Source organism: Punica granatum, chromosome 4 (assembly GCF_007655135.1).
Source record: "Punica granatum isolate Tunisia-2019 chromosome 4, ASM765513v2, whole genome shotgun sequence".
Classification (NCBI taxonomy): Eukaryota; Viridiplantae; Streptophyta; class Magnoliopsida; order Myrtales; family Lythraceae; genus Punica; species Punica granatum.
The window spans coordinates 32,986,105-33,008,024 of NC_045130.1; the positions used below are offsets into that span (position 1 = coordinate 32,986,105).

A 21,920-nucleotide genomic window follows, 5' to 3' on the forward strand; every position below is an offset into this window, starting at 1 on the left:
CAAATTGCAAATCTTAGGTAGCCCTTTTGGGGCAAATCAAACTATTCTATCTCTATGTTTTCTTCTTCTCTTTTTTTTTTCTGTTACATTAAAAAAAACTTATATGATCTATCTGACCTACCAAGTGCAATACCTAAGTTATCACGTTGAAATTGAATGGAGTTTTCCCTTATTAAGGGATCACTTGCGCGGTACCATGATCGTAAAATATAGGCGGTGAAATTTCCGATCATTTATAGTCCTGGCCGGGATGTATGACTTTTTTTTTTTTAGTTTTTCTTTTTCAAATGCCCAGAAATATCGTTAGCCAAAAGAAGAAAATGCGGTAGGTATTGCATTTCCGGCTTGATCATATCATATGTAGTCCTTCCATCAGTTTATGTTAATATTTTTCTCTTTAATTTGGGAAATGGGCCATAAGTGAGAAGTTCATAATGAAGTCTGAGAAGCCCACAGACCCAAAGTTAAACGCTGAGGCCCATAGGCCCATTGTCGTGGCCCAATTGGCCCATATGCCACATCGTTCATCTATCATCTGCATCAGTTCTTGGATGAAAGCGGGCTCATGCCTCTGGATCGTTACGTCTTATTTTCTCCATAAAAATGGGCAAACTTGAAAATCGAAACGCAGCCCCGGAGCGTAGCAGCTCCAATCGTGTGAAGGGTCACGGTTAAGTCTCGAGGAAGCGCTAGAAAAAAAGCTCGGCTCGGCTCCAAGCTGGAGATGGAAGGCTGTAATCACTTGACCAATCTACGCATGAACTTCCCTCCCTATAAATATGGATTAAGGATTTCGTCTCAATTTCGTGGACTTGTACCAAGTAATGGCATCGCTTGAAGTAATGAGCCCGTTCAAGCCAATTCTTAGGATACTATATTTAAGTATACGTACATTCTGCACGCCTATCAAGGACTTGTCATCTCTCTACCATCTCGATCATATCTAAGTTTCATATTGTTCACTTCATGAGATGTCGGTCCAACTAATTCCTAGTCCCACCACTAACCTAATACCAGGGGCCCTCCCCTTTTAAAAGAATCTATTTAACCATCCAAAGAGAGTATAGTGTAATAATACACACCATTGTCTGATAATTAAAATATTTCAGATTTGATACTTATCGAACTATTTATACCTATTTATTAGTTATTAAGATTTCTATTTCTGATCTGTCTCACCCTTCTTCCCTTGCCGGAAACCTATTGCATCCCCACCACAAACGTTACCGCCACACGAAACTTATTTAAATTAGTGCAGTTTAAACTGCATGGAAAATCACGTACGAAATTAGTTTTTTTCTTGACAACTAGTAAAGAGGACAAGTTCTTGGGTTTTAAAGTACAATAAATAAGATATTTGGGAAAGGAAAGAGCTCTTTTCTTCATTGGCGCATCGTTCTTTTACCATAAACAATCTATCGCTATTTTTGGAGTAATTGGTAGCTTAATCAACTCCTCATTCTCGATTACTGACAGACATAATAACCCCATGATTTTGTACTAATGAAGAGCCAAAAAGGCCTTCTCCTGGAAATGGATCATTGTTTTTGTGGCAATTGAATGATTGAGGGACTTATTAAGGTCCGTCAGACCACCATCAAGAACTACATAGGTTTGTGCTTGGGTGGGCCATAGTCTTCAGAAATGTTACATATGATGATTATGATGATGAAATCTGATCTGATGAACAGCCAAGAGGGAATCTGATATTATGCCCATCTAAGGCAAAAAAAGAGCCCATGAGGATCACATGATCTGTCAATTTCTTTCCCCCAACATATATATAAAACAAATAAAAGAAAAAAAAAACATTTTGATTTCTTTGATTCTTCACACAATATTCTCAATGTTTTCACATGAAAACTGGCTCTGGCTCCTAGAGAGAGAGAGAGAGAGAGAGAGAGAGAGAGAGAGAGAGAGAGAAGGTGTGGCCCATTTCTTGGCCAATAATGGTAAATCAAGGCCCAATCATGCTATCCCTTTTGAGCCCCTCTCTCTATGCAATAATGATAAAATACAGAAAACGAATAAATTACCCAAAAGAAAAGGAATTTCTTGATTTAGTTCCGTAGCAAATGCTATTGTGAAATAAAGGGATTCTAAATTTGATATTTGATTCCTATTATTAGTGAGACTTTTTCGTATCATTTATTTCTTTTTTTGGTACTTTTGATATAATACATGACAGTTATAAAATTGATCTTAGATCAGAAGTACAGAAAAAAAGGAAAAAAAAATATGTTTAAAACATCAACAAGAAGAGCAATTCATGCACATTTTTGTTGAATTTCTTCGTACTTGTTTGGCTTCCTTATTACCCACCCCATTCCCCTATCGAATGATTCGTTCCTTCCTCAGCAATTATGTGCAGAAAAAGTGTTCAATTCAGACTAGTCGGTCGAAATAGTTAGTCTGACTCCACACATACGATTTTTTTGATACAAGAAGAAACCAAGGGGGTTAGTTCATCCCGCGAAGCTCGTTGACACATAGAATTGCATCCTCCGTGGTTTCATACAAATAACAAACTGAGGATTTTTTTCCGTGTTTACAATGATTCTAGACGTATCAGATGTATGCCTGAGGTCATTGAAACAACAAAGGACACGGACGTATATCGTACCAAGGATTTCTCGAATTTTTATTTTGGAATCAAATCACGATCAATTGGTGCTCGGGGTCAAGGCAAGAATTTCCAATTCGGGGGTGGGAGTATGAGATTATTCTCATAACCAAACAGAAGAAAAAGCTGAGATTCTTCATCCCTAAACAGAGAATTTTTCCACAAAAGGGACTTGGATTTTGCATTTCTCTCAGAAACTGTTCGGGTACTTTCTTAAATAGACATTCTCCCCAGCCGTACAAAAAAACCTTGTCCAAGTCGCGCGTGGAGAAACGCGCGAGATCGGGAATCTTTGCCTGATGCTGACCTTTTTGAAGCGATGCATATAAAACATACGAGTACATTTTTGGTCCTCAAATTTATTGAATTTTCGTATCCATTCATTTTCTGCAAGTCATTATAAAGTGCCTTTTTAGAATTAACAGTTATATTCTAGTATTTAACTTTGCGCTCCTCTAGAGTAAAGTTGGCAAACGATTATCGAACGCAGATCTTTTAGTAATTTCAATAGTCACGTTTTGATTTTCACATCATAGTTGGTAATGAAGTCAATTGTAACGATGATTATAAGAAGATGATGAGTCTTTGGGTAAAAAATAAGTGATATCTAAAATTTCTTTTCTTTTTCTTTTTACATGAAAGGTAGCTTTTTTTCTTCTTTTTTTTTAAAGGGAGAAATATCATATATAACCATTATGTATAATACCTTTTTCTTTAATGTCACAACGTTCATTTCGTTTCAATAATGCCATAATGTTAGTAAATTGCTTATATTGCATCCTTTTCAACTTTTTGAGTATTTTGTTTTAGAAATTATAAGTTAATTTCTAATTTGCAAAGAAAAATAAATCATGGAATTTTCTTTAAAAATATGAAGAATTACACGGGAGGGTGGCAGTCGAAACCTTATCGAACGACGGATGCCACCATCGCTTGTCAAAGGTCGGGAGGCTCACAACCTCCGATTTTGAGATCCCACAAGACGACCCTAAGAGATCTCGAAATCGAGAATCTCTGACGCCACTAGTGATCTCATAAGGCCCTTGCCAGTTCATCTTCTCTCGAGCACTTCGACCTAGTTTCTTTGTTGCAACCTTAAAGGGAAAAAAAAGGTGTTAAACATAGCAATCTCGTTCAATATTTCTCTCTTTTTGAAAAACAATCTATTTGCAAATCTAGATGTAGTAGAACTTTTCAGCACTCCAATCAATCCCATACGCAAAAATCATGTTCGATTGTACAATAGTTATCAAATAGGGGCAGAATAAGAACCAAAATCCAATCGCCAATTGATAGAAGTTTCGAGGGATAAAGGGGGAGAGGACATTTTGAGTCCTCTACTACTCTACTCTTTGTCTTCCCACTCTTTTCCTTCTTTTGGCCAATTTCTCTTTCCCCATTTCAACTTTTGGCCTTTTGCTGTGTTCAAGGAAATCCCAATCACTAATCGGGAGGATCAGAACACGCACGCGCCCCGGAAGCGCGTGTGGTAAAGAAAACTCTTTTCCTTAAAAAAAAAAATCTTTGGAACACTCACTCAGTCTCAAGAATAAGACCCTCAAATCCCGGAAAAAAAAAACATTTTTAAGCCCAGAAATTCACGACAAGAAAATGAGGAAAGAACAAAGGCATCTCCAAACAGTTCCCCAACCAAACAGCACATCATCTCATCCGATCATCATCAATTAAATTAAATTAAATAAAGCTTCGAAAAGGAAAATACAGAAAAAAGGGGGAAAAAGGGGAAATTAAATAAAAAAGGAAAAAGAAAAACAAGATCCACCTCGAACCTCTCTCCGCCTCCGTCTCTCTCTCTCTCTCTCTATTTCTGTGTGTCTCACTTCTTGCCCTGCCCCCTCTTCTTCCTCTCAGCTCATCTCTCACCCAAAATCCTCAGTTCCCTCTCACTTCGCTAGCCGGAATCTCAGTCGGGGCTTCAGAATTCGCCGTCAAAATCCGATCTTTCCGGTGTTCTCTGCTCGGTTCCCAGCTCATCGTCGGCGCCGCCGCTTCTTCTGCCGTCATCATCGCCGCAGTCTCCCGTTTGGGTCCTCTCAGCGCTCAAGCTCGGTGATTTGCGTGGAATCGGGCCGAATCAGGACGATAATTGAAGTGGGTCTGAGTTAGATTCGGGGAAGAATGAGGGAATCGGAGGATGGGAATTGGTTCTCCAAATGGGAAGAGGAGTTTCTGCGGCCTGATGAGCTGATGCCCTTGACTCAAACCCTAATCACCCCCGACCTCGCCATCGCCTTCGACATCAGGAGCCCCCTGACGAGCAACAATAACCCGAGCGTCAGCCCCCCGCCACTGCAGAACCCCGCTTCGAACCACCTCCCGGCTGCGGTCGCCTCGCCCCACCCAGGCTCGGCCGAGTTCACTGACTCGGGGGAGCTCGGGGGAGGGACCGGGACAGGGGAGGAGCCTGCGAGGACGCTGAAGCGGCCGCGGCTCGTGTGGACCCCGCAGCTCCACAAGCGGTTCGTGGACGCCGTGGCCCATCTCGGGATCAAGAACGCCGTCCCGAAGACCATAATGCAGCTGATGAGTGTTGATGGACTGACCAGGGAAAACGTCGCGAGTCACCTGCAGAAGTACCGGCTCTACCTCAAGCGGATGCAGGGGCTATCGGGTGGCGGGGGAGGTGGTGCGGTGGGAGCGGCCGCGGCCGCTGCCGCGTCAGACCCCGCGACGGAGCACCTCTTCGCGAGCTCCCCGGTGCCGCCCCATTTCCTGCGGCCAAATGCGGACCATTTCCTGCCATTCGTGCCGGTCCCGGCCCACCACCACCACCACCACCAGCAGATGGCGGCCGCTGCAGCTGCAGCTGCATACCACCGGCCTGTTGGGCATTTCGGGTCACCGCCAAATGGGCAGTTCGAGCACCCTTTCTTGACTAGGCAGGCCCAGCAGCACGTCCACCGAGTGGGGCCGCAATTGCACAGTCACGGCCCTCTGCAGCCTTATGCGGAAGACTTGGAGTCACCGGTTAATAATGCGAATGGAGGAGGGAGGAAAGTTCTCACTCTGTTCCCAACCGGAAAGGATTGAGTTTAAGGGTAAATTTTGAAATCGTCTCTTTTCCCCTCTGTGCCTTTTCTTTACCTCTTGATGACTGAGTTTCTGGGTCCTGTGAAGTTGATGTCTGTGGGTAACCTCGTTAGAGTTTGTTTCGTTATCAGTGTTCCTGTTCTTGTTGCAGCTGTTGTTGTTGTTCAGCTAGTTTTTATTAGCATAAGCTTAAGTTAGCAAATTGATGGGGTGGGGGATATGGAAATGAAAATGATTCAAGACAGCAACTATTTGGCTTAGTATTTAGCTCGGGACTCGGGATTGGTGGTTAGGATATGCACACAAAAGGGCTGTCTTCGTGAGTTCGTTCTCCGAGAATTGAATGGGTTTTAGTTCCCCAGGTTGGATCTCTGGCATTGAGTTCTCTGTGTAGTGTCGAGCTCTGTGTCTCCTCAGTCAGTGTTTCTAAGTTAAGCGTTTCGATGTTTTATGTAGAGTTGATATCTGTGTTTCTTGTACATGTATGACTCTATAGAGGACTTGAAAACTCCCCGATTTAGGGGGCTCTTTCAATGAGAAGCTCCATTAGTAAGAAATTATTCGTGGCCAGACCGAACTGTATGTTTCTTGAATCTTTAAGGTGATGCTGATGTTTCTCTCGTTTCCTTTATTAGTCTTTGAGCATATGCTGAGATGTTCAATAATTTTTTTTTTCTGACAATTCAAGTTCTAATTAGGCACTGCTCAGCGTTGAATAGATTGTTATATATAATTAGTTGTTGAATATTTTCTCTAGAGTTGATCTAGGAATCTCCATGAATCTTACTCTTCCATATTTCTCAAGGGAAAATGGAGGAGCATTCCTTTTGGTATGCGAAAGCAGCATAAGCTCTACTAAGGTGTCCTTTCCTGATATCTCAATATCGGGTCTCCTTGAAAACATCCTTTTGCTTAGAAGCCTTTCAATTACCTTTCCTTTTATCTCGGTCCTTCGCCTATCAGGTTATGCTTCAACGCTCATTGCGCTGCTGCTGAGTAACGGTTTGTTTTGGGTCGATATCTCTGTTTCATCAAGCTGGTCTATTCTTTCCTTCATTTCATCTAAGGTGTGGAGTATTGATGATTTTACGTGTTGTCATTGCCATCTAGCATTTTGGATCCTGGACTTCGACCGAAGAAGAGTATCTTGTTAACCTTATTCGGGATATCAAGCTGCATGAGATCTCTTAACTCTACCTCTTTACCGATTTAGCCTTCTCTTCATTCAATTTCTTCTCAGTCGTTCGTAGGTCAGGTTCACATTTCCTTTGTCAATCCATCTAATGCAGCGTTTTCCAGTCCATCCTAAATCTGCAACACGGATTCTGTTTGAGTAAGAACTTAGTCTGGCTGCAGACGAGATATCTCCTGTTGTATTCTGTTTTATCGTACAGCAAACTGTTGGATTCTATATATTGTTCTTCGAATTCCTTTCCGGGATACAAGAATTGTTTCATCATCAGAAAAGCATGCCCCCCCTAGGATGCGATCCGGAGGGGGAATGTTGTCTGTTATCGTCACGGTATCGTTCTGGGAGGGGGTTCGAGTTCGACCCGTTTGTCCGATCATCTGACAAACAATGATTAAAAGGCAGAGCATGAACAACTAGCCTTAGACAGGTACGTTGTCCCAGGACAAGGAACCATGAAAGGATGTCCTTTTCAAGGCTTTTCTCATGCATATCACCCTGGGAGTGGATTGCACATGTTGAAGTATTCATATTTGTATATTCAAATATATATATATATATATATATGTAATGGCTCCATAAAATATATGTAGACATCACATTCGAATATAGCACTGCGGTAGGTCGGCTTTCATTTTTAATGGCTCAGAAACAGTTCATGCTTGAGAATTATGATATTAAAGAAACAGAGATTTGCACAACAATTTAGGACAGAGAATCTGCTCCACTACAAAGTGATGGCCTGTTTAACTTTTCTAACAGTAACTTTGTGCCCATTCTGAATGTGAATTGGTTCGGGTCACTCGACATATATTTTTATAAGTAAGATTTCGTGTTCAAATCTTGTAAATGAAGAAAATTCATAATTTTGAGAGTTTTATCCTTTAAGATCAATATGCTTGAATTTGGATTAATCGGAGTTTATTAAACTTTCTAATACCAGATGATATGTACACTGAAAAAAAAAAATGTGTCTATGACCTTTTTCTATTTATATTAACTTATTTATTCTTGTTTTTGCCTTTACATTACACTGAGAATTATTTGTGTCTGGTTTTTATGTTTGTGATTTAACTTTTATGAGCTATCTTTTGTCTAAGCCAAGGGATGCCGATTTAGGTTTGATTTGGGAATGTTGTTGTATGGATACAAGATTACTAAACGAGGATCTCACGAAATTCACAAGAAACTAAATTATTTAGGAAGTACTAATTTAAAAATATCAAAATTAGATCATATGATGTTTGATATATAATATAATTACCTATCGAACTTGTTTGAGAAAATCAAGTCTGCTACTGAAACGGTTTTAAAAATGCTTCACTGATACTGAATCAAAATGATTGAGACCTACATATTAAATCTCTAGCCGCACTCCTGAACACAATCGAAGAAGCCTCGTGAGATATACTATCTCAAACAGGCGCAAGAACCAGCCGAGAAAACCGCAATGAACCAATGTCGAGCTTAATCATTCACATTGCAGTTCTTCCCATCTCTTACTGAGATCCGACTAGCCGAGGATCCGATGTCAGGCAAAGTTTATTCGGCATCTGATGAATCGAATACCATTAGATTGATACGGATGCATCATATGCATATTTGGTGGCGTGATCTCTCTGCATTTAATCATGGGATATGGTGCCGGATTTAGAGAGAGAGAGAACACAAAGAAAATGGAAAAGGAATCTTCTATTGTTCATTGGAAATAAAAATATATTTATCGGCAATATATATAAATATAGGTATGTATATATAATGCAAATCACGATTATATATCGCTTGCGTTGAAAGTAATATATATATATATATATAATCAATAAGAAGAGGAGAAAGGAGTGGAAAGATTCCTTTGGATCTCTTCAACCCAATTATTGAATTCAGAAGAATTGTCGTATCATTGCACTTCCATCTCTTCTTGCGTGTGAAAATTCTATACATATCACAGCCCAATCATTTCCGTCCATATTAAAGACTGATCTTATTATTATCACCCCCGTACAAGTTCCTATGGGGCCCTCATAAAATCTTTGTAAAGAATTCAAAGCTCGATACGGTGATTCTAAATGATCTTTTCTCACAACAATGTGAAAAGTAAGAAGATAGCCACAATTGGTAGCAGTTGTGGCACCCTATTCGTGTCCTTAATACCTAGACACTAATTTGCTATAATTTAATTGGTACTTTACCAATAAACGTGGCGATGTGTGATTGTATAAGAATTTCTCCTTTCAAATGGATCGACTTATGCTAATTATATTTTAATTTTTGATATGACTTATGCTAACGAAGCCCATCCCAAAGTTTTCTTTCCTAAACATATGCAGTGATTTGATACTCAGTATCGAGAGCGAGCTAAACACTTTTAAGTAATCGTTACTTTTAAAATGGATCGACTAATGTTAATTATATTAAACTTTTGATACGACTTATGCTAACTGAGCCCATCCCAAAGTTTTCTTTCCTAATCATATGCAGTGATCTGATACTCAATGCCGAGAACGAGCTAAACACTTTAAGTAATCATTACTTATTGTAACTGCCGATCGTCCATTAACCAAGAGCGATCTTAACCATCCATTAATTGGTTCCAACCTCCATCTTTCCGATTGTACTTGTGCAATATATACAAGGAAAGAAGCTGCAAAAGACAATAATCTCCTTCCGATTTGTAACCCCTCCCCTGAATATTATTATTATTATTATTATTATTATATCACTGAAAAAGATGGAATTGGAGGGAGCAAACATCACATGGGGAAATGTCTGATATAACCCCACAACAAAGAATGAGACACCCAACAGATTCGAAGGGACAAACTATGCGGACAAGGGACAATAATGGAACTCCCTACCCCCACTTCGAGATCTGATCCCATTAATAGTAATTATTAATAATACAAATAAATAAATAAAAATAAATAAATAAGAAAAAGGAATAATAATGAGACGACCGACCAAGCACATCAATATCCCAATTTCTCTTGAAGACATGTCCTGCCTGGCGGATTGCGACATAGAACCCTCCCAGAACGCCTTTGACAGTTCAGAGCCTCACACGAAATAGAAATACATAAATAGGAAAAATGACCCAATAAGTCAATTCAAAAGGAGAGAAAAAAATTGAAGCCTTCTTAGAGGTGTCCCTTAAATCTGCTCAATTCCGTGTCTCTCGCAGCTCGGGTTTTGGGGTTTCAGGGCATCGGTTTTCAGTCTTGTATAAGCGGGATTCAGTGAAAATGGATCTCCTAAGAGTTGCTAATGGGAATCTCCTCACGTAAAGATTCCTTTGTATCAGATCGACTACAACTAGCTCGACTTATCATACTCGACAACAACCTAGAACAACCAGATGTCAAGATTGAACCAGGTGTAATGGAAGTCTTACCCATAACGGGTAGGTTGCCCATACCGAAGGTAACTATAACACCCCACAACGGATCAACCACATGACAAGCACACAGCAACCAGCAATTGAGATAGATTGGTGTAAAGGAATCTATTCATATCTGGTCCAGCCAAAATGGATCATCTAAGAGTCAATTTAAACGTGGAGTGCACCCTCTGGGGAAGAATTATATGAATAGGATACAAAAATATAAGTCAATGAGAGTAGCATGTATTCTAACACCAAGTTCGAACAGAGCAGGACACAATACTAAAACTCAAGAGAACCAAAGTCTGATATGTCTAAGTATAACAAGCCTACAGATGGAAGGGAGCCCTACGAGGAGAAGACAAATTTTCAATCATACAATACCCAGTACGAAACCTCCTGCACGTCAATGGTTTTGAGAGTAATCAAAGCTCAGAGGCTGCTGATAGGCTGGAGCCTGTAAAACAAAAAGGGCAAAGTCAATACGACAGAGACAGTTGGCAAGAAGTGTGGAAACTTCTCACTGATTCAAATGCAACAAACAAAGAACACCCAGCTGACCTGGAAAACTCCGTGTCTGAACTGCTCGTACGAGTGTGCGTACATCACCGAAGCAGTAGGCCACTGCATGTACGCAGCATCGCTAGTGCCTTGACTGAGGCCCGTCGTGCTGAAAGGACTCATGACAGCACTTGAAGGAGGTATATAGCTGAGGGAAGCTGGGGCCCTCGGCATCTGACCTAGCTGAGCAAACCCCGAGTCGTAATGACTGAATGGGTGGTGAATCTTCTGCATATTAAACGGCAGCAGCCCAAAAGTTTGAGTAGGAATGTTCCTAGCATACCTGTATCCAATAAACTGAGGTCAGCTTTGTCGAGATTATGCCGCTCAAAGAGCAATGATCTTGATGCACAGATCTTGCAGGCACAATATAACCAGCTATGGAACACATTGTTAAAACACCAGACCTTTCAAACTTAAAAGGCTCAAGCAGCACTCAACATGTCATGAATCGACAGTCTTTCAGGTATATCTGTTATGTATTATTCCTGATTCAAGGTCTTAATACATTTGTTTAGCCTGACTAACACGTTATTGGGAGTTTTCAACCAACTTACGTGATTAGTGCATCATCCTAGAAGGTTTCAGCTTTTAGCCAGATATATTTACTTAATAAACCACTCTGATTTACCTGATTTCTTTAACCAAGATTGGCTGAGAGCACTAAATCACCCATAAACGAGACGGAACAGAATATTTCCCATTTCTAACATCTATATTAAGGGATTGAGACATTAGCCGCCAAATTTAACTTCATAAGCTACAGGTTGGTGCATAGACTGATATTAGAGTTATCCTAAGAACATATGCCGCAAAACTTTGTAAAACCATATAGACTATACCTTTCATAACTCCGATCATAATCAGGGTCTGTACGATCTTTCTCCCTGTCTTTGAGAATGGCAACCCTAGATGATGAACTGCCTTCCTTGATCCCAACGTTTTTCTCCGCTTCAACTAAAGAAAACCTGCAAGCTTCATTCTCATCTTTACCAGAAGGAACATTTTTCCGCTCGATTGAGGCTGAGGATAGCATATCATCAGCTTCAGACCCAGTCGGGCTATTGAAAATGCGGGCCCGCGCTTTATCATACTCTTCCTTTCTTTCTTCCATGCTCCTCATGGAATTTCTTTTAACACCACTGTCGTTGCCTTCACTACCAGATGATTTACTGGGTCTAGCCCTAATGACAACTTTTAATTGCTCGGATTTATCATTTTCCGACTGCTTAGCAGGAATATCTGACAAGCGAACAGCGGGAAATTTGCTTTCTGTTGTTTTAATGGCCAATATTCTATTTCCTGTACCATCTAAACTAGTATCTTGAACCATAGTTTGTAGACCATAGTGTTGGGCAACTCGGTGTGCCGCTAGTCGGAGATAAGAAGTTGGAAAGTGCTGAAATTCAAAGATCTTCTGGTCTGTGCTTTGCATAAACCTCCGAATATCGAGTTCCATTCTCAAGACTGATCAAAGGAAAAGTAAGAAGAACATGTGTAAGAAAGACATTCAAATTTTTAAGAGAAACAAGAAGGAAAAGAAAAAATCTAACAAATAACAACCCTAAAATAATAGTGCTGTCCCTTGTGCAACTGAACCAACAACAATGAAAATGTAGGAAGAATTCTCAATACCATCCTACTTAGCTTCTTAATCATTCTCCCACTATAAATTATTAGCGTCCATTTCCTTCCTAAAGCTAGTGATCTAGTGTCTATAAAAACATTTGTTTGTATTTCTTAGACCTTCGCAAATAAATGTCAAATAACATCCCCTCTTATACTCCGTTTGATTTCGCAATCGGATTTTAAAATTTTAACTCTACTCACTACACAACAAAAATCAACTCTTCAAAACCAACGCCTAACAATATCATCCTACTGGTACCAGAGAGATAAACCTAGAATTTGATCAATAAGTATTTGATCATTATCTTGCAAATCACTTTTTGGAAGCAAATATCAGTATTTTAACATCCCATAACAGAATGAGGATATTATGGCAAACGCTCAGGATTCTTAGCTTCACTGCAAGCAAATCCTTCAACTTTAGCTCAACTAAACAATAGAAACCAGCCTAAATTCCTCTACCTTAAGTTAGTATTTTCCCAAATTACAAGTCATGAAAAGAGGTCAAACCTCGAATAAAAAATGATAAAACCAAACACCGATAATTGATCTTGTAGTCCAGCAATAAGAGATCAACTAATTCTAGAGAAATCAAGAACTTGTACCAACAACCAGACTTTCAGGGGAGGATTGGCATGAGCATACATCCATACCATCACTCATAAGGTAAATCACAATCACCAAACCAAATTCACAATATCCGAAACTCATAGGATTGCTCAGCAGATTGTTACCACTCTCTTTTGAATGTGAATCACTGCTTATGCTCATTACCACAATAATTACAGACACATCAGAGGATTCCTTGCTTAACTTTAACCCGTAAGTATGTTCAGCATTTGATTGGATGCAGTTTACCCACCGATTTTCACCCTTAAAGTTACTGACAATAAATTCCTAGTTACAAACAAGTATGTATAATTAAAAAGCTTAAGTTCTATCAGCAATCTAACTGAGCTACATGCTGTACAATTTTGTTCCAACATCAGATATTCAAATATTGCCTAGCAGTCACTCCTGTTCGTATGTTGAATTTATGTGTCCGAACATCCTATAGTTGCAGGGATCTCCATGATTTCTCCAGGTTTACATTTGCATCTTCACCGTGACGCCTTTTAATCGACAGATCGATTCTCAAAAGCCTTATAAACAAACTATTTGTGATTCCATAATCAGATTTTGACGATATAAGAGCACGGCTTCATTTACCGTGGGATTAAACTCTGTCAACAGAGAATTCAATGTGCAAAGTACAAAGTGGCACAAGCAGAGATGTTCTGTCCTACACTATGAAAACCTTGCTTACTGCTTCCCGTTCCTCCTCAATTTGGCGTTCAACATTCAGCAATAAAGTTGACTTTGGACTCAAAAAAACAGAACCAAGTATAGCAATCCTATGTAAAATGCTCAGCACTAGCAGTTCTGGGGTAAGGCAGCTGCATCAGCCTCATCAAGCACATCTTAACAAAAACCAAAATCTAAATCTAAACCTGCCAAATTCGCTTATTTAAGATCCAGTAGTTCCCCAAGAAAAACAGAATGTTAGCAGCCACCAATGTTGACCAAAATAGCAGATGAACAAAACACAAGTGCTCAAAATCAGATCTTGATTTACTCCACACAATCCTATCCCCCCTAACCCTAAATCAGAACCCGCAGAATGCAAATTCCCAACCACCTAATCAGCCAAGTAAAGAGATAACACGGCAATACAAGCACAACCACGCACCACACGATGCCGAAAGCTACGCAGACCACGAGGGACAAACGTCAAATCCAGCTGAAATTTAACTAATCAACAAACAAAGGCAGAATTAAGCATCGGGTGGGGGTGTTGGGGGGCACTGACTGGTGAGACGGTGGCGGGGATTCTGGAGAGCCTCCACGAGGAAAGGATCCACCATTGACTCCTTATCGCTGACCACCGACGCCGTGTCCATCCTCTCCGTGTATCTCTCTCTGTTTCCACCCAATCCCCTCAAGGTCCGGCGCGTACGGCTTTCTCTCTCTCCCCCGCCTTCCTTCCCCCGATGACCGAGTCCCCCCCAATCTCTCAGGAAGAGGTGGCGTTGAAGCTTCTGAGCATCGTGTGGGGAAACGAACACAGAGAGAGAGACACAGAGAAGAGAGAGCCTTCTCCGACCTCTGGGCTTATCCCTCAGAAAAGAGGGGCAAAAGGAAAAGAGACGGATTGACACAGATTATACATATATATATATATATATATATAAATATATAAATATATATACTTTTTACGTATAATATTTCAAGTCCGATTGTTGTAAATAAAATACAAATTAAAAAAATTTAATTTTACTTTTGGGTAAACCGAATTAAATTAGTCGAAATTCAGTCAATTTTCTATATCAGGTGCACAGAAAAAAAAATTCAAGGGTGAAGAGTCTACACAATTTTTTTTTTCTGTTGATAGTATCAAGCGTCATAGTAATCAACTAGTTCACCGAACTGTGTATTATATCTGAAATCTGTCATTAAACTCCCGATATCGATCCCCGAAATGATCGAATCCTGGACCCTGACCATCTTCTTCTTTTCTTACCTTTTCCTTTCTCTCGCCGTAGTGGAAATCGAAAAGAAAATATGCAGAAAATAAAAAAAGAAAACATATGGAAAAGACAAAGAAAAAGGCGGGCTGCCTGCCTCAACATTTTGCGTCCGGTTCGACCGCGTACGGTTCTCTCGGGAAGCAATCAGCTTTTGCCACGTCGGAATCCCATAGTGGGTGGGATCCTCGACCCACCCTATCAACTGGTGCCACGTAGTGGGATTTTCTTTTTTCTTTTCTTTTTTCTAAATCCCCCCAAAGGGAATCTTTTTCTTTCTCTCGACTCGCGAGCTTAGCCAGCAGAAGATATAAATCGGGTGAGAGTAATAGATAGAACTCTTAATGGGCCCCGCCCGGAATAAGTCTATGGGCTTTACTATGTCTCGCATTTTTTTCCTCTGTTTGCCTGCCCATAGTGAATCCGACAATTGATAATGATTTGGACTTAAAAAACGATATCTTTAAGGTTTTGAAGGATTTGAAGCTTCGCCACGACTAGTCATACCCTCAGAAAATGGCTTTTGGCAGGCCGGGCCTGTATGGGCTTCGGACATCAGATGATTGAACCGGATTTCGGCCCGGCTCTCACCTGGACGGGACCCATGGAACAGAAATTTCAGGGGCAAAAAGGGAAAATCAAAACGAGGGAATAGTATGCAAAGACAGGCAGGCGTAACGGAAACGGATTGTGCTCTGGTGTGGAAGTTTCGAGAGCCACGCGGTGGAAGCAAACGTCAGATGCGAACTACACGCGCCGGCGTCCGAGCATTTTCTTCCTCGGAAAAGTGCAGAGAATTACGGAAACATTAGCGGAAAAAATTGTGGAATTGGCACATTTAATCTTTAATCTTTTATATCTTTTCCATTTTCGTCACGAATGCTCTTTCTTTTCTTTCTTTTTTATGAACCAATGAGACAAAATAATTTTAGAAAGAAAAATTAACTCAATTATTGAACAAAATATCCTTGAAAAAAATCAACTTACCGAAAAAATTGCAAAATATCTCTAAATATCAGGGAATAACATAAGGAAATTATCGTTGCCAAAAAGAAAAACCGATAGGAGGTTGGGAAAAAAATAAGAAAGATTAACATGTCTGGCCTTCAATGAACTCTCCTATAATACTATGGGAAGCCTTGAGCCATGCCGTGGTTTGATGAAGTGAAGTAAAACATGTCGATAGAAATTGGCCATCGTAATCGAAACTAGTTTCCCGTTACAATGACGGGACATCCGGCAATGACCTCTTTTCATATTGAAAGCATCGCAAAATTATTGAAAGCATCGTGAAATTGATGAGGGATTTGAAGTTTCAATTCCAGTGAACAAAACAAAGAAATGCGAAAAACGGTTATTTGTGGAAACAATTTGATGATAAAAAATGCCGAAACCTCCGTATCAATTGCTAGATGATGACCGAAAGTGGGGATTGGAATTGAAAATGATATGAAAAATCGAAGAAACTGATTAAAAAATGATAGAATGAACCAATGAAAAACAAAACAAATCGGTTGAATAAATAAGACCAAATAGAATTTGCAAAAAAACCAGACTATCGATTCGGTATTAATCCGATTAATTAGGTTCTTCTTTTGCCCATTACCAATTACATTTTGTCTCGCGTGTGGACGCACGTGAGGGTGTGATTGGGCCACGTGTCAGATTAGTGAGGGACCAGTACAAATTATTGCGAGCAAAAACCTCTAAATAAATAGTTGAAGGACCACGATTTGAGAGACAAAATATGTAAATTATGAATTACCAAGATTTCATGTTGGAACATCTAATAGATAAGATTAGTGTCCAACTATAGGACATTATTTAGTATCCCATGCTAGAAGTACTCAAGTTTTATTACATCTTTATTTCATGTATATAATTTTTAATTTTTATAATTTTTATAAGTTCATATACTATAATAACAATCTTATAATAAAAATCAGATTAACATTCAAATAAGTACTTATTGTTAGTGAACTTTTTTGTCGCTTATGTTTTAAAATTAGATTTTTTAATAGGTTGAAAAGATTTTGAATTTTCATAAAATGGTTTTAATTAACATAATTAAATCAACTCTCTTAACCTTTTTACTAAATTATTTTAATAATTTTATTTCATTAATGATGATATGTAATTTTTTGGTGAATGATGATATGTAATTTGTTACTGTAGTAGTCAATTTTATTTATATAATATGAATTATTATTATTTAATATATATATATATATTGCATATTAATTTATTAAGACATTTAGTGTTCTATTTCTATTTATTATGGTTGATATAATTTTATATATAGATTTATTATTCTACACTTATTTATCATAATGATACAACTTTATATATATAGACATATATGTAATATATGCTAATGAGATCGTGACAAATTAATTACAATATAATGCGTATTTACCAAGATTTAATACCTATTTGACATAAATTTCAATTAAATATAAATTGACATTTTTATTCCTATCATAGTAATAAATTTACCTTTGCGATTTCCGTTGTCAAGTTTATATATACAGATCAAAAAATCAAGACAAGACCCACAAGCTAAAAGCTAGCTTTTAGAGGAGAACGGTGAAGGGGCCCGGTGGCGTGTCAATGCACGCGCGGCGTCTATGATTGGGCAAACGTTATGACCAGAACAAGTCTTCGTTCACAGTACACCGACGACTCAGAATTGAATAGGGTCCTCAGTTTTTTCCAACGAACCGCAACAAACTTCTCTTCAACCCTTTCCCTCTCTTCCGCTTCCCGCAAAAACCCTAACCATGGCGGACTCAACGATCGCCGATCCTCCGGCGGCCGCTCCGCTACCTAATTCTCAGCCTGCTGACCTCGATTCCTTCGATATCCCCTTCGATCCTCTCTTCTTCTCTGCGGAAAACAACCCTAACATAGCCGACACCTTCAATTCCGATTTCGATTTGGACTTCGGTCTCGAAGACAATGGCGTCTTCGAGCTCACCTTCGACGACCTCGACGATCTCTGCCTCCCTGGCGAGAACGAGGACTTCATCGTCCCCGATTCCGCAGGACCGCTGGCTCAGATGAATTCCGAGAGCGGATCGTCCGGAATTTCCGCCGATCACGCCCCAGATGTCGCGGCTTACCTGAATCACTCGCCGTCGGAGTCCGGAAGTTACCGATCCGCTGACCAGAAGCCCGATGTCGCCAGGTCTTTGAGCGTTCCGTCCATGCAAAGCGGTGACTCCGGTAGTCCAGAGTTTTCTGGTGGGCCTGTGTCCTCTCAGGGGTCGGGGAATGGAGGCGGGGGCTTCGGTGTGTCTGATGACATGAATTCTCCCTCACCGGAATGTGGTAACTCAGGCGAGCGAGACGTTTCTTCTAGATTGTTCATCGATCAGAAGGTGAAGGTCGAGCAAACGGGGAAGAATTCTGTTCCGAAGAGGAAACAGGAGCACGAAGATGCAGTGACAAAGACTGAATTGCGGAACAGCAAGTGCAGGAAATCATCCTCGTCTTCGGACAAATCGAATTCTGCCTGCAACGTTGATGCTCTCACCGAAGAGGACGAGAAGAAGAAGGCGAGGCTCATGCGGAATCGAGAGAGCGCGCAGCTGTCCCGTCAGAGGAAAAAGCACTATGTAGAGGAGCTCGAGGAGAAGGTGAAGAGCATGCACTCCACAATTGCAGACTTGAATAGTAAAATCTCCTTCATAATGGCTGAGAATGTTAGCCTGAGGCAGCAGCTGGGCAGTGGTGGTGGTATGTGTCCACCGCCACCGGGGATGTACCCACCTCCCCCGATGGCCCACATGGCTTACCCGTGGGTGCCCTGTGCCCCTTATGTCATGAAACCACAAGGGTCGCAAGTGCCCCTTGTCCCCATTCCTAGGTTGAAACCCCAACAGGCAACCTCGGCTCCAAAAACGAAGAAGGCCGAGGCCAGGAAGAGCGAGGTAAAGACTAAGAAGCTCGCCAGTGCTACTTTCCTTGGGCTGTTGTTCTGTTTCGTCCTGTTTGGATATTTGGGGCCTATGATGGATGTGATGTCTGGAGGAATAGGGGATAGGGTTCCTGGTGGGATTGGCTACTCCATTGATGGGGTTTATGATCACCACAGGGGTAGGGTTTTGGCAGTCACTGGTCATAGAAATGGTACTCATCATCCTACGGAGAGAGGCTACATAAATGATAGAATAAATTGTGAGAGAGGTCGCCGTGCAGACGAATCTGTGCCTTTACGCAATGGTAGTGAGCCCCTCGTTGCCTCTTTATATGTCCCGAGAAATGACAAGCTTGTGAAGATTGATGGGAACTTGATAATTCAGTCTGTTCTGGCGAGCGAGAAGGCTAAAGAATCTCCTGAGATTAAGAATAAGAATGACAGGAGTACTGATTTGGTAATGTTGCGGAATTTAGCATCAGCCCTGGCCATACCTGAGGCCCGGAGGAAAAGGGCTGCTCATTCTTATGTGTATAGGAACCCTGCTGATCGGAGAAGGGCTCTTGCTCCTGGCTCTGATGATCCCCTTAAGGACCATATAAAGAAGTCTGTTTCTGCCAATGGTAAAGTGCAGCAGTGGTTCCGAGAAGGCCTTGCAGGTGATATTTTTGCTTCCTTTTGATACTTATGCATTCTTTTTTATGAATAAATAAAAAAGAATGCATTCACTTGACTTCCTATATATCTCAACATCAAAGATAATGATTAGTGATTGACGACATAATAGCTGTTCATGGTGGGATTCCACTTTAAAAAACCTTAGATATGTAAAAAACTTCATGGACAGTATGGCATGTTGTTTTTGTTAATATATATTGTAAATGGTCTCGTGTTTCTGTTCCACTCTTATGAATCCAAGACTTTGTAGTTACTTGTTTTATGTCTGTTCCCTGCAATAAAGGTCTTGTGTTTTTGTTGCACTCTTATGTCGGTTGGTATTCTCACTTTCATCCTTTTAGATGCACATGTCTTCAACTCGTTTTTAAGAGCTATCTCTGTGATTTCACTCTTAAATGTTTTAACAATGGTGGTAAATGCTTGATCCTTTTTCCAGTTACTCTACCGGTAGAGACAAATTGGCAGTATTGCTTTTTTACCCTGTCTTTGCTAGCTGCCAGTTTGCTTTTTTTTTTTTTTTGCCTAACCTGGGTGTCCAGGCTTGGCCTGACTAATCTCCAGGGCTCCGTGAACCCCCGGCGACGCACGGAGCGGGTAATCACGCAAAAGGCGCTCTAGTGGCTCCAAGAGGTTTCGAACCTGGGATCGGGTGGATACTGGAGTTCCTCCTAACCACTAGGCCAAACCCCTTGGAGTTGCCAGTTTGCATTGTTACTTCACTGATCCGAAGTCCATAACCTATAGGGCTCCATTATGTTAGCTAAATTCTTTAGCAAGCATAGCGTTCTGTCTGGTTTTATTTGGATGCAGATCGGGGACATAGATGTCAGCATGATGTGTTGTCAATATTTTAGAGTTCCCCCTTCTCACAATCATTTTTCTTGCTGTGTCCTGGAGGTGTGCATGGAACGGGCATTAACAATGTTCTACCTTTTTGCTTTCTAGGGCCAATGCTGAGTTCTGGGATGTGCAGTGAGGTGTTCCGGTTCGATGTTGCCCCGTCTTCAGCCCATGGAGCCATAATCTCCGCGCCTTCAGTCAGCAAAATCACTTCAGAAAATCGTCAGAACTCTTCTTCTCAAGTCAACAAGGGTAGAAACAGAAGAAGCCTCCGCGGTGCATCCTTCCGTCTCCCTGGGGCTCACTTTAATGAGACCGGGGAACGCACAGGAAAGAACCCAGAGGGAGAGAACCTCCACCAAGGTAACAAATCCCTTTCATCTTCGATGGTTGTCTCTGTGCTCATGGATCCAAGGGAAGCAGTCGACGCCGAGGTTGATGGGGTGGTCCCGCCGCCCAAATCCCTCTCCCGGATCTTCGTTGTGGTGCTTCTGGATAGCATCAAGTACGTGACTTACTCGTGCGTGCTCCCGCGGTCCGGTGGACCCCATCTAGTGACTACCTGAAGAGAGGGCAGAAATCTCCGTCCATGGAGGGCCAAGAGAGCGAGAGAGCGAGAACTGTCTGCTCCGCTAGAGCTCTCTCCCAGTTTTGTACAGATAATATAACAACAGGAAGAAACATTAGCAAGGCCACAGAAATGGCGGGTTGGTCGCTGTGGCAATATCTAAAGGATGTCCTAACTATGTGTCCACCTTTAATTATGGACCTCCTCCTGGGGATGTTCACCTGAATAATTTCAATTAGGGGTCGGGGTTCAATTAATAAACAGTTTCTTGCATTATGTGCTGTGAACTGATACAGAGGGAGGCTTTTTGAGTTATTTGGGTGAGTTGAAGAGGTAACAAGCTGCTATTTTGCTGCCCACATATATGTCTCAGAACGCACCTGAAAGATATCGAGAGTGTTTTATTCTTCCCGTTGGAACATCAGGAGATTGGATGTGTTTATGTTGCCCGTGTTGGATTCGATTTTCGTTGGGAGGTTATTGATCATTATAGGGAGAGACCAAAACCTTCACCGGCATTGCCTCGATGAGAAGCACTGGTGGGGACGGATGCACTGGATTTAAATTTTCGTTCGATATATATGCGATCATTTTCCTTGTAAATAAATCGACCATATGGGGTGAAAACTTAAACTTCACTGGCATTGCCTCGACGAGAAATATAGCGGGGACGGATGTAGAGGGACGTCCAATGCCTGGAAATCTTTGTGGTACGCTGTGAGAGTAAATGCTTGAGACGTCCAGTTTCGGGATTGCGTGAGATGAAAGGGTTTTCGCGTAGAATGCAATACAAGATTCGATGAGAGATATATTTAGAGAATTTATTGTTAATCTGATGATCTAATGCATTTTTTTACATTAATAATTATTTCTTTTGGTGAATTAAAATTGTAGAGATATTGCCATGATTATTCTAGGAAAT

The 21,920-nt window shown here is 40.8% G+C and overlaps 3 protein-coding genes across 3 annotated transcripts; 2 read left to right on the top strand and 1 right to left on the bottom strand.

Moving 5' to 3' along the window:
- The first annotated feature begins 4,393 nt into the window (after positions 1-4,393).
- LOC116205259 (transcription factor MYBC1-like) lies at positions 4,394-6,308 on the top strand. Its single transcript, XM_031537796.1, has one exon. It carries the CDS (start codon positions 4,763-4,765, stop codon positions 5,672-5,674), a length of 912 nt encoding a protein of 303 aa, XP_031393656.1. The 5' UTR covers positions 4,394-4,762; the 3' UTR covers positions 5,675-6,308.
- A 4,079-nt stretch (positions 6,309-10,387) lies between these two features.
- On the bottom strand, positions 10,388-14,617 carry LOC116204479 (R3H domain-containing protein 2-like). Its single transcript, XM_031536590.1, has 4 exons — positions 14,279-14,617; positions 11,643-12,267; positions 10,801-11,083; positions 10,388-10,696 (listed from the first exon to the last, which is right to left on the bottom strand). The coding sequence occupies exons 1-4, from the start codon at positions 14,367-14,369 to the stop codon at positions 10,646-10,648; spliced, it is 1,050 nt and encodes a 349-aa protein (XP_031392450.1). The 5' UTR covers positions 14,370-14,617; the 3' UTR covers positions 10,388-10,645.
- A 3,060-nt stretch (positions 14,618-17,677) lies between these two features.
- LOC116203957 (bZIP transcription factor 17) lies at positions 17,678-21,422 on the top strand. Its single transcript, XM_031535951.1, has 2 exons — positions 17,678-19,571; positions 20,536-21,422. The coding sequence occupies exons 1-2, from the start codon at positions 17,774-17,776 to the stop codon at positions 20,994-20,996; spliced, it is 2,259 nt and encodes a 752-aa protein (XP_031391811.1). The 5' UTR covers positions 17,678-17,773; the 3' UTR covers positions 20,997-21,422.
- The last annotated feature ends 498 nt before the right edge of the window (positions 21,423-21,920 follow it).

Coding starts and splice junctions, on each gene's coding strand:
- LOC116205259 (XM_031537796.1), top strand. CDS start 4,763: ATGAGGGAATCGGAGGATGGGAATTGGTTCTCCAAATGGGAAGAGGAG.
- LOC116204479 (XM_031536590.1), bottom strand. CDS start 14,369: ATGGACACGGCGTCGGTGGTCAGCGATAAGGAGTCAATGGTGGATCCT. Junction 11,084..11,642: donor TATGATCGGAGTTATGAAAG/GTATAGTCTATA, acceptor TATTGGATACAG/GTATGCTAGGAACATTCCTA. Junction 10,697..10,800: donor TCAGACACGGAGTTTTCCAG/GTCAGCTGGGTG, acceptor TTTGTTTTACAG/GCTCCAGCCTATCAGCAGCC.
- LOC116203957 (XM_031535951.1), top strand. CDS start 17,774: ATGGCGGACTCAACGATCGCCGATCCTCCGGCGGCCGCTCCGCTACCT. Junction 19,572..20,535: donor GTTCCGAGAAGGCCTTGCAG/GTGATATTTTTG, acceptor TTTGCTTTCTAG/GGCCAATGCTGAGTTCTGGG.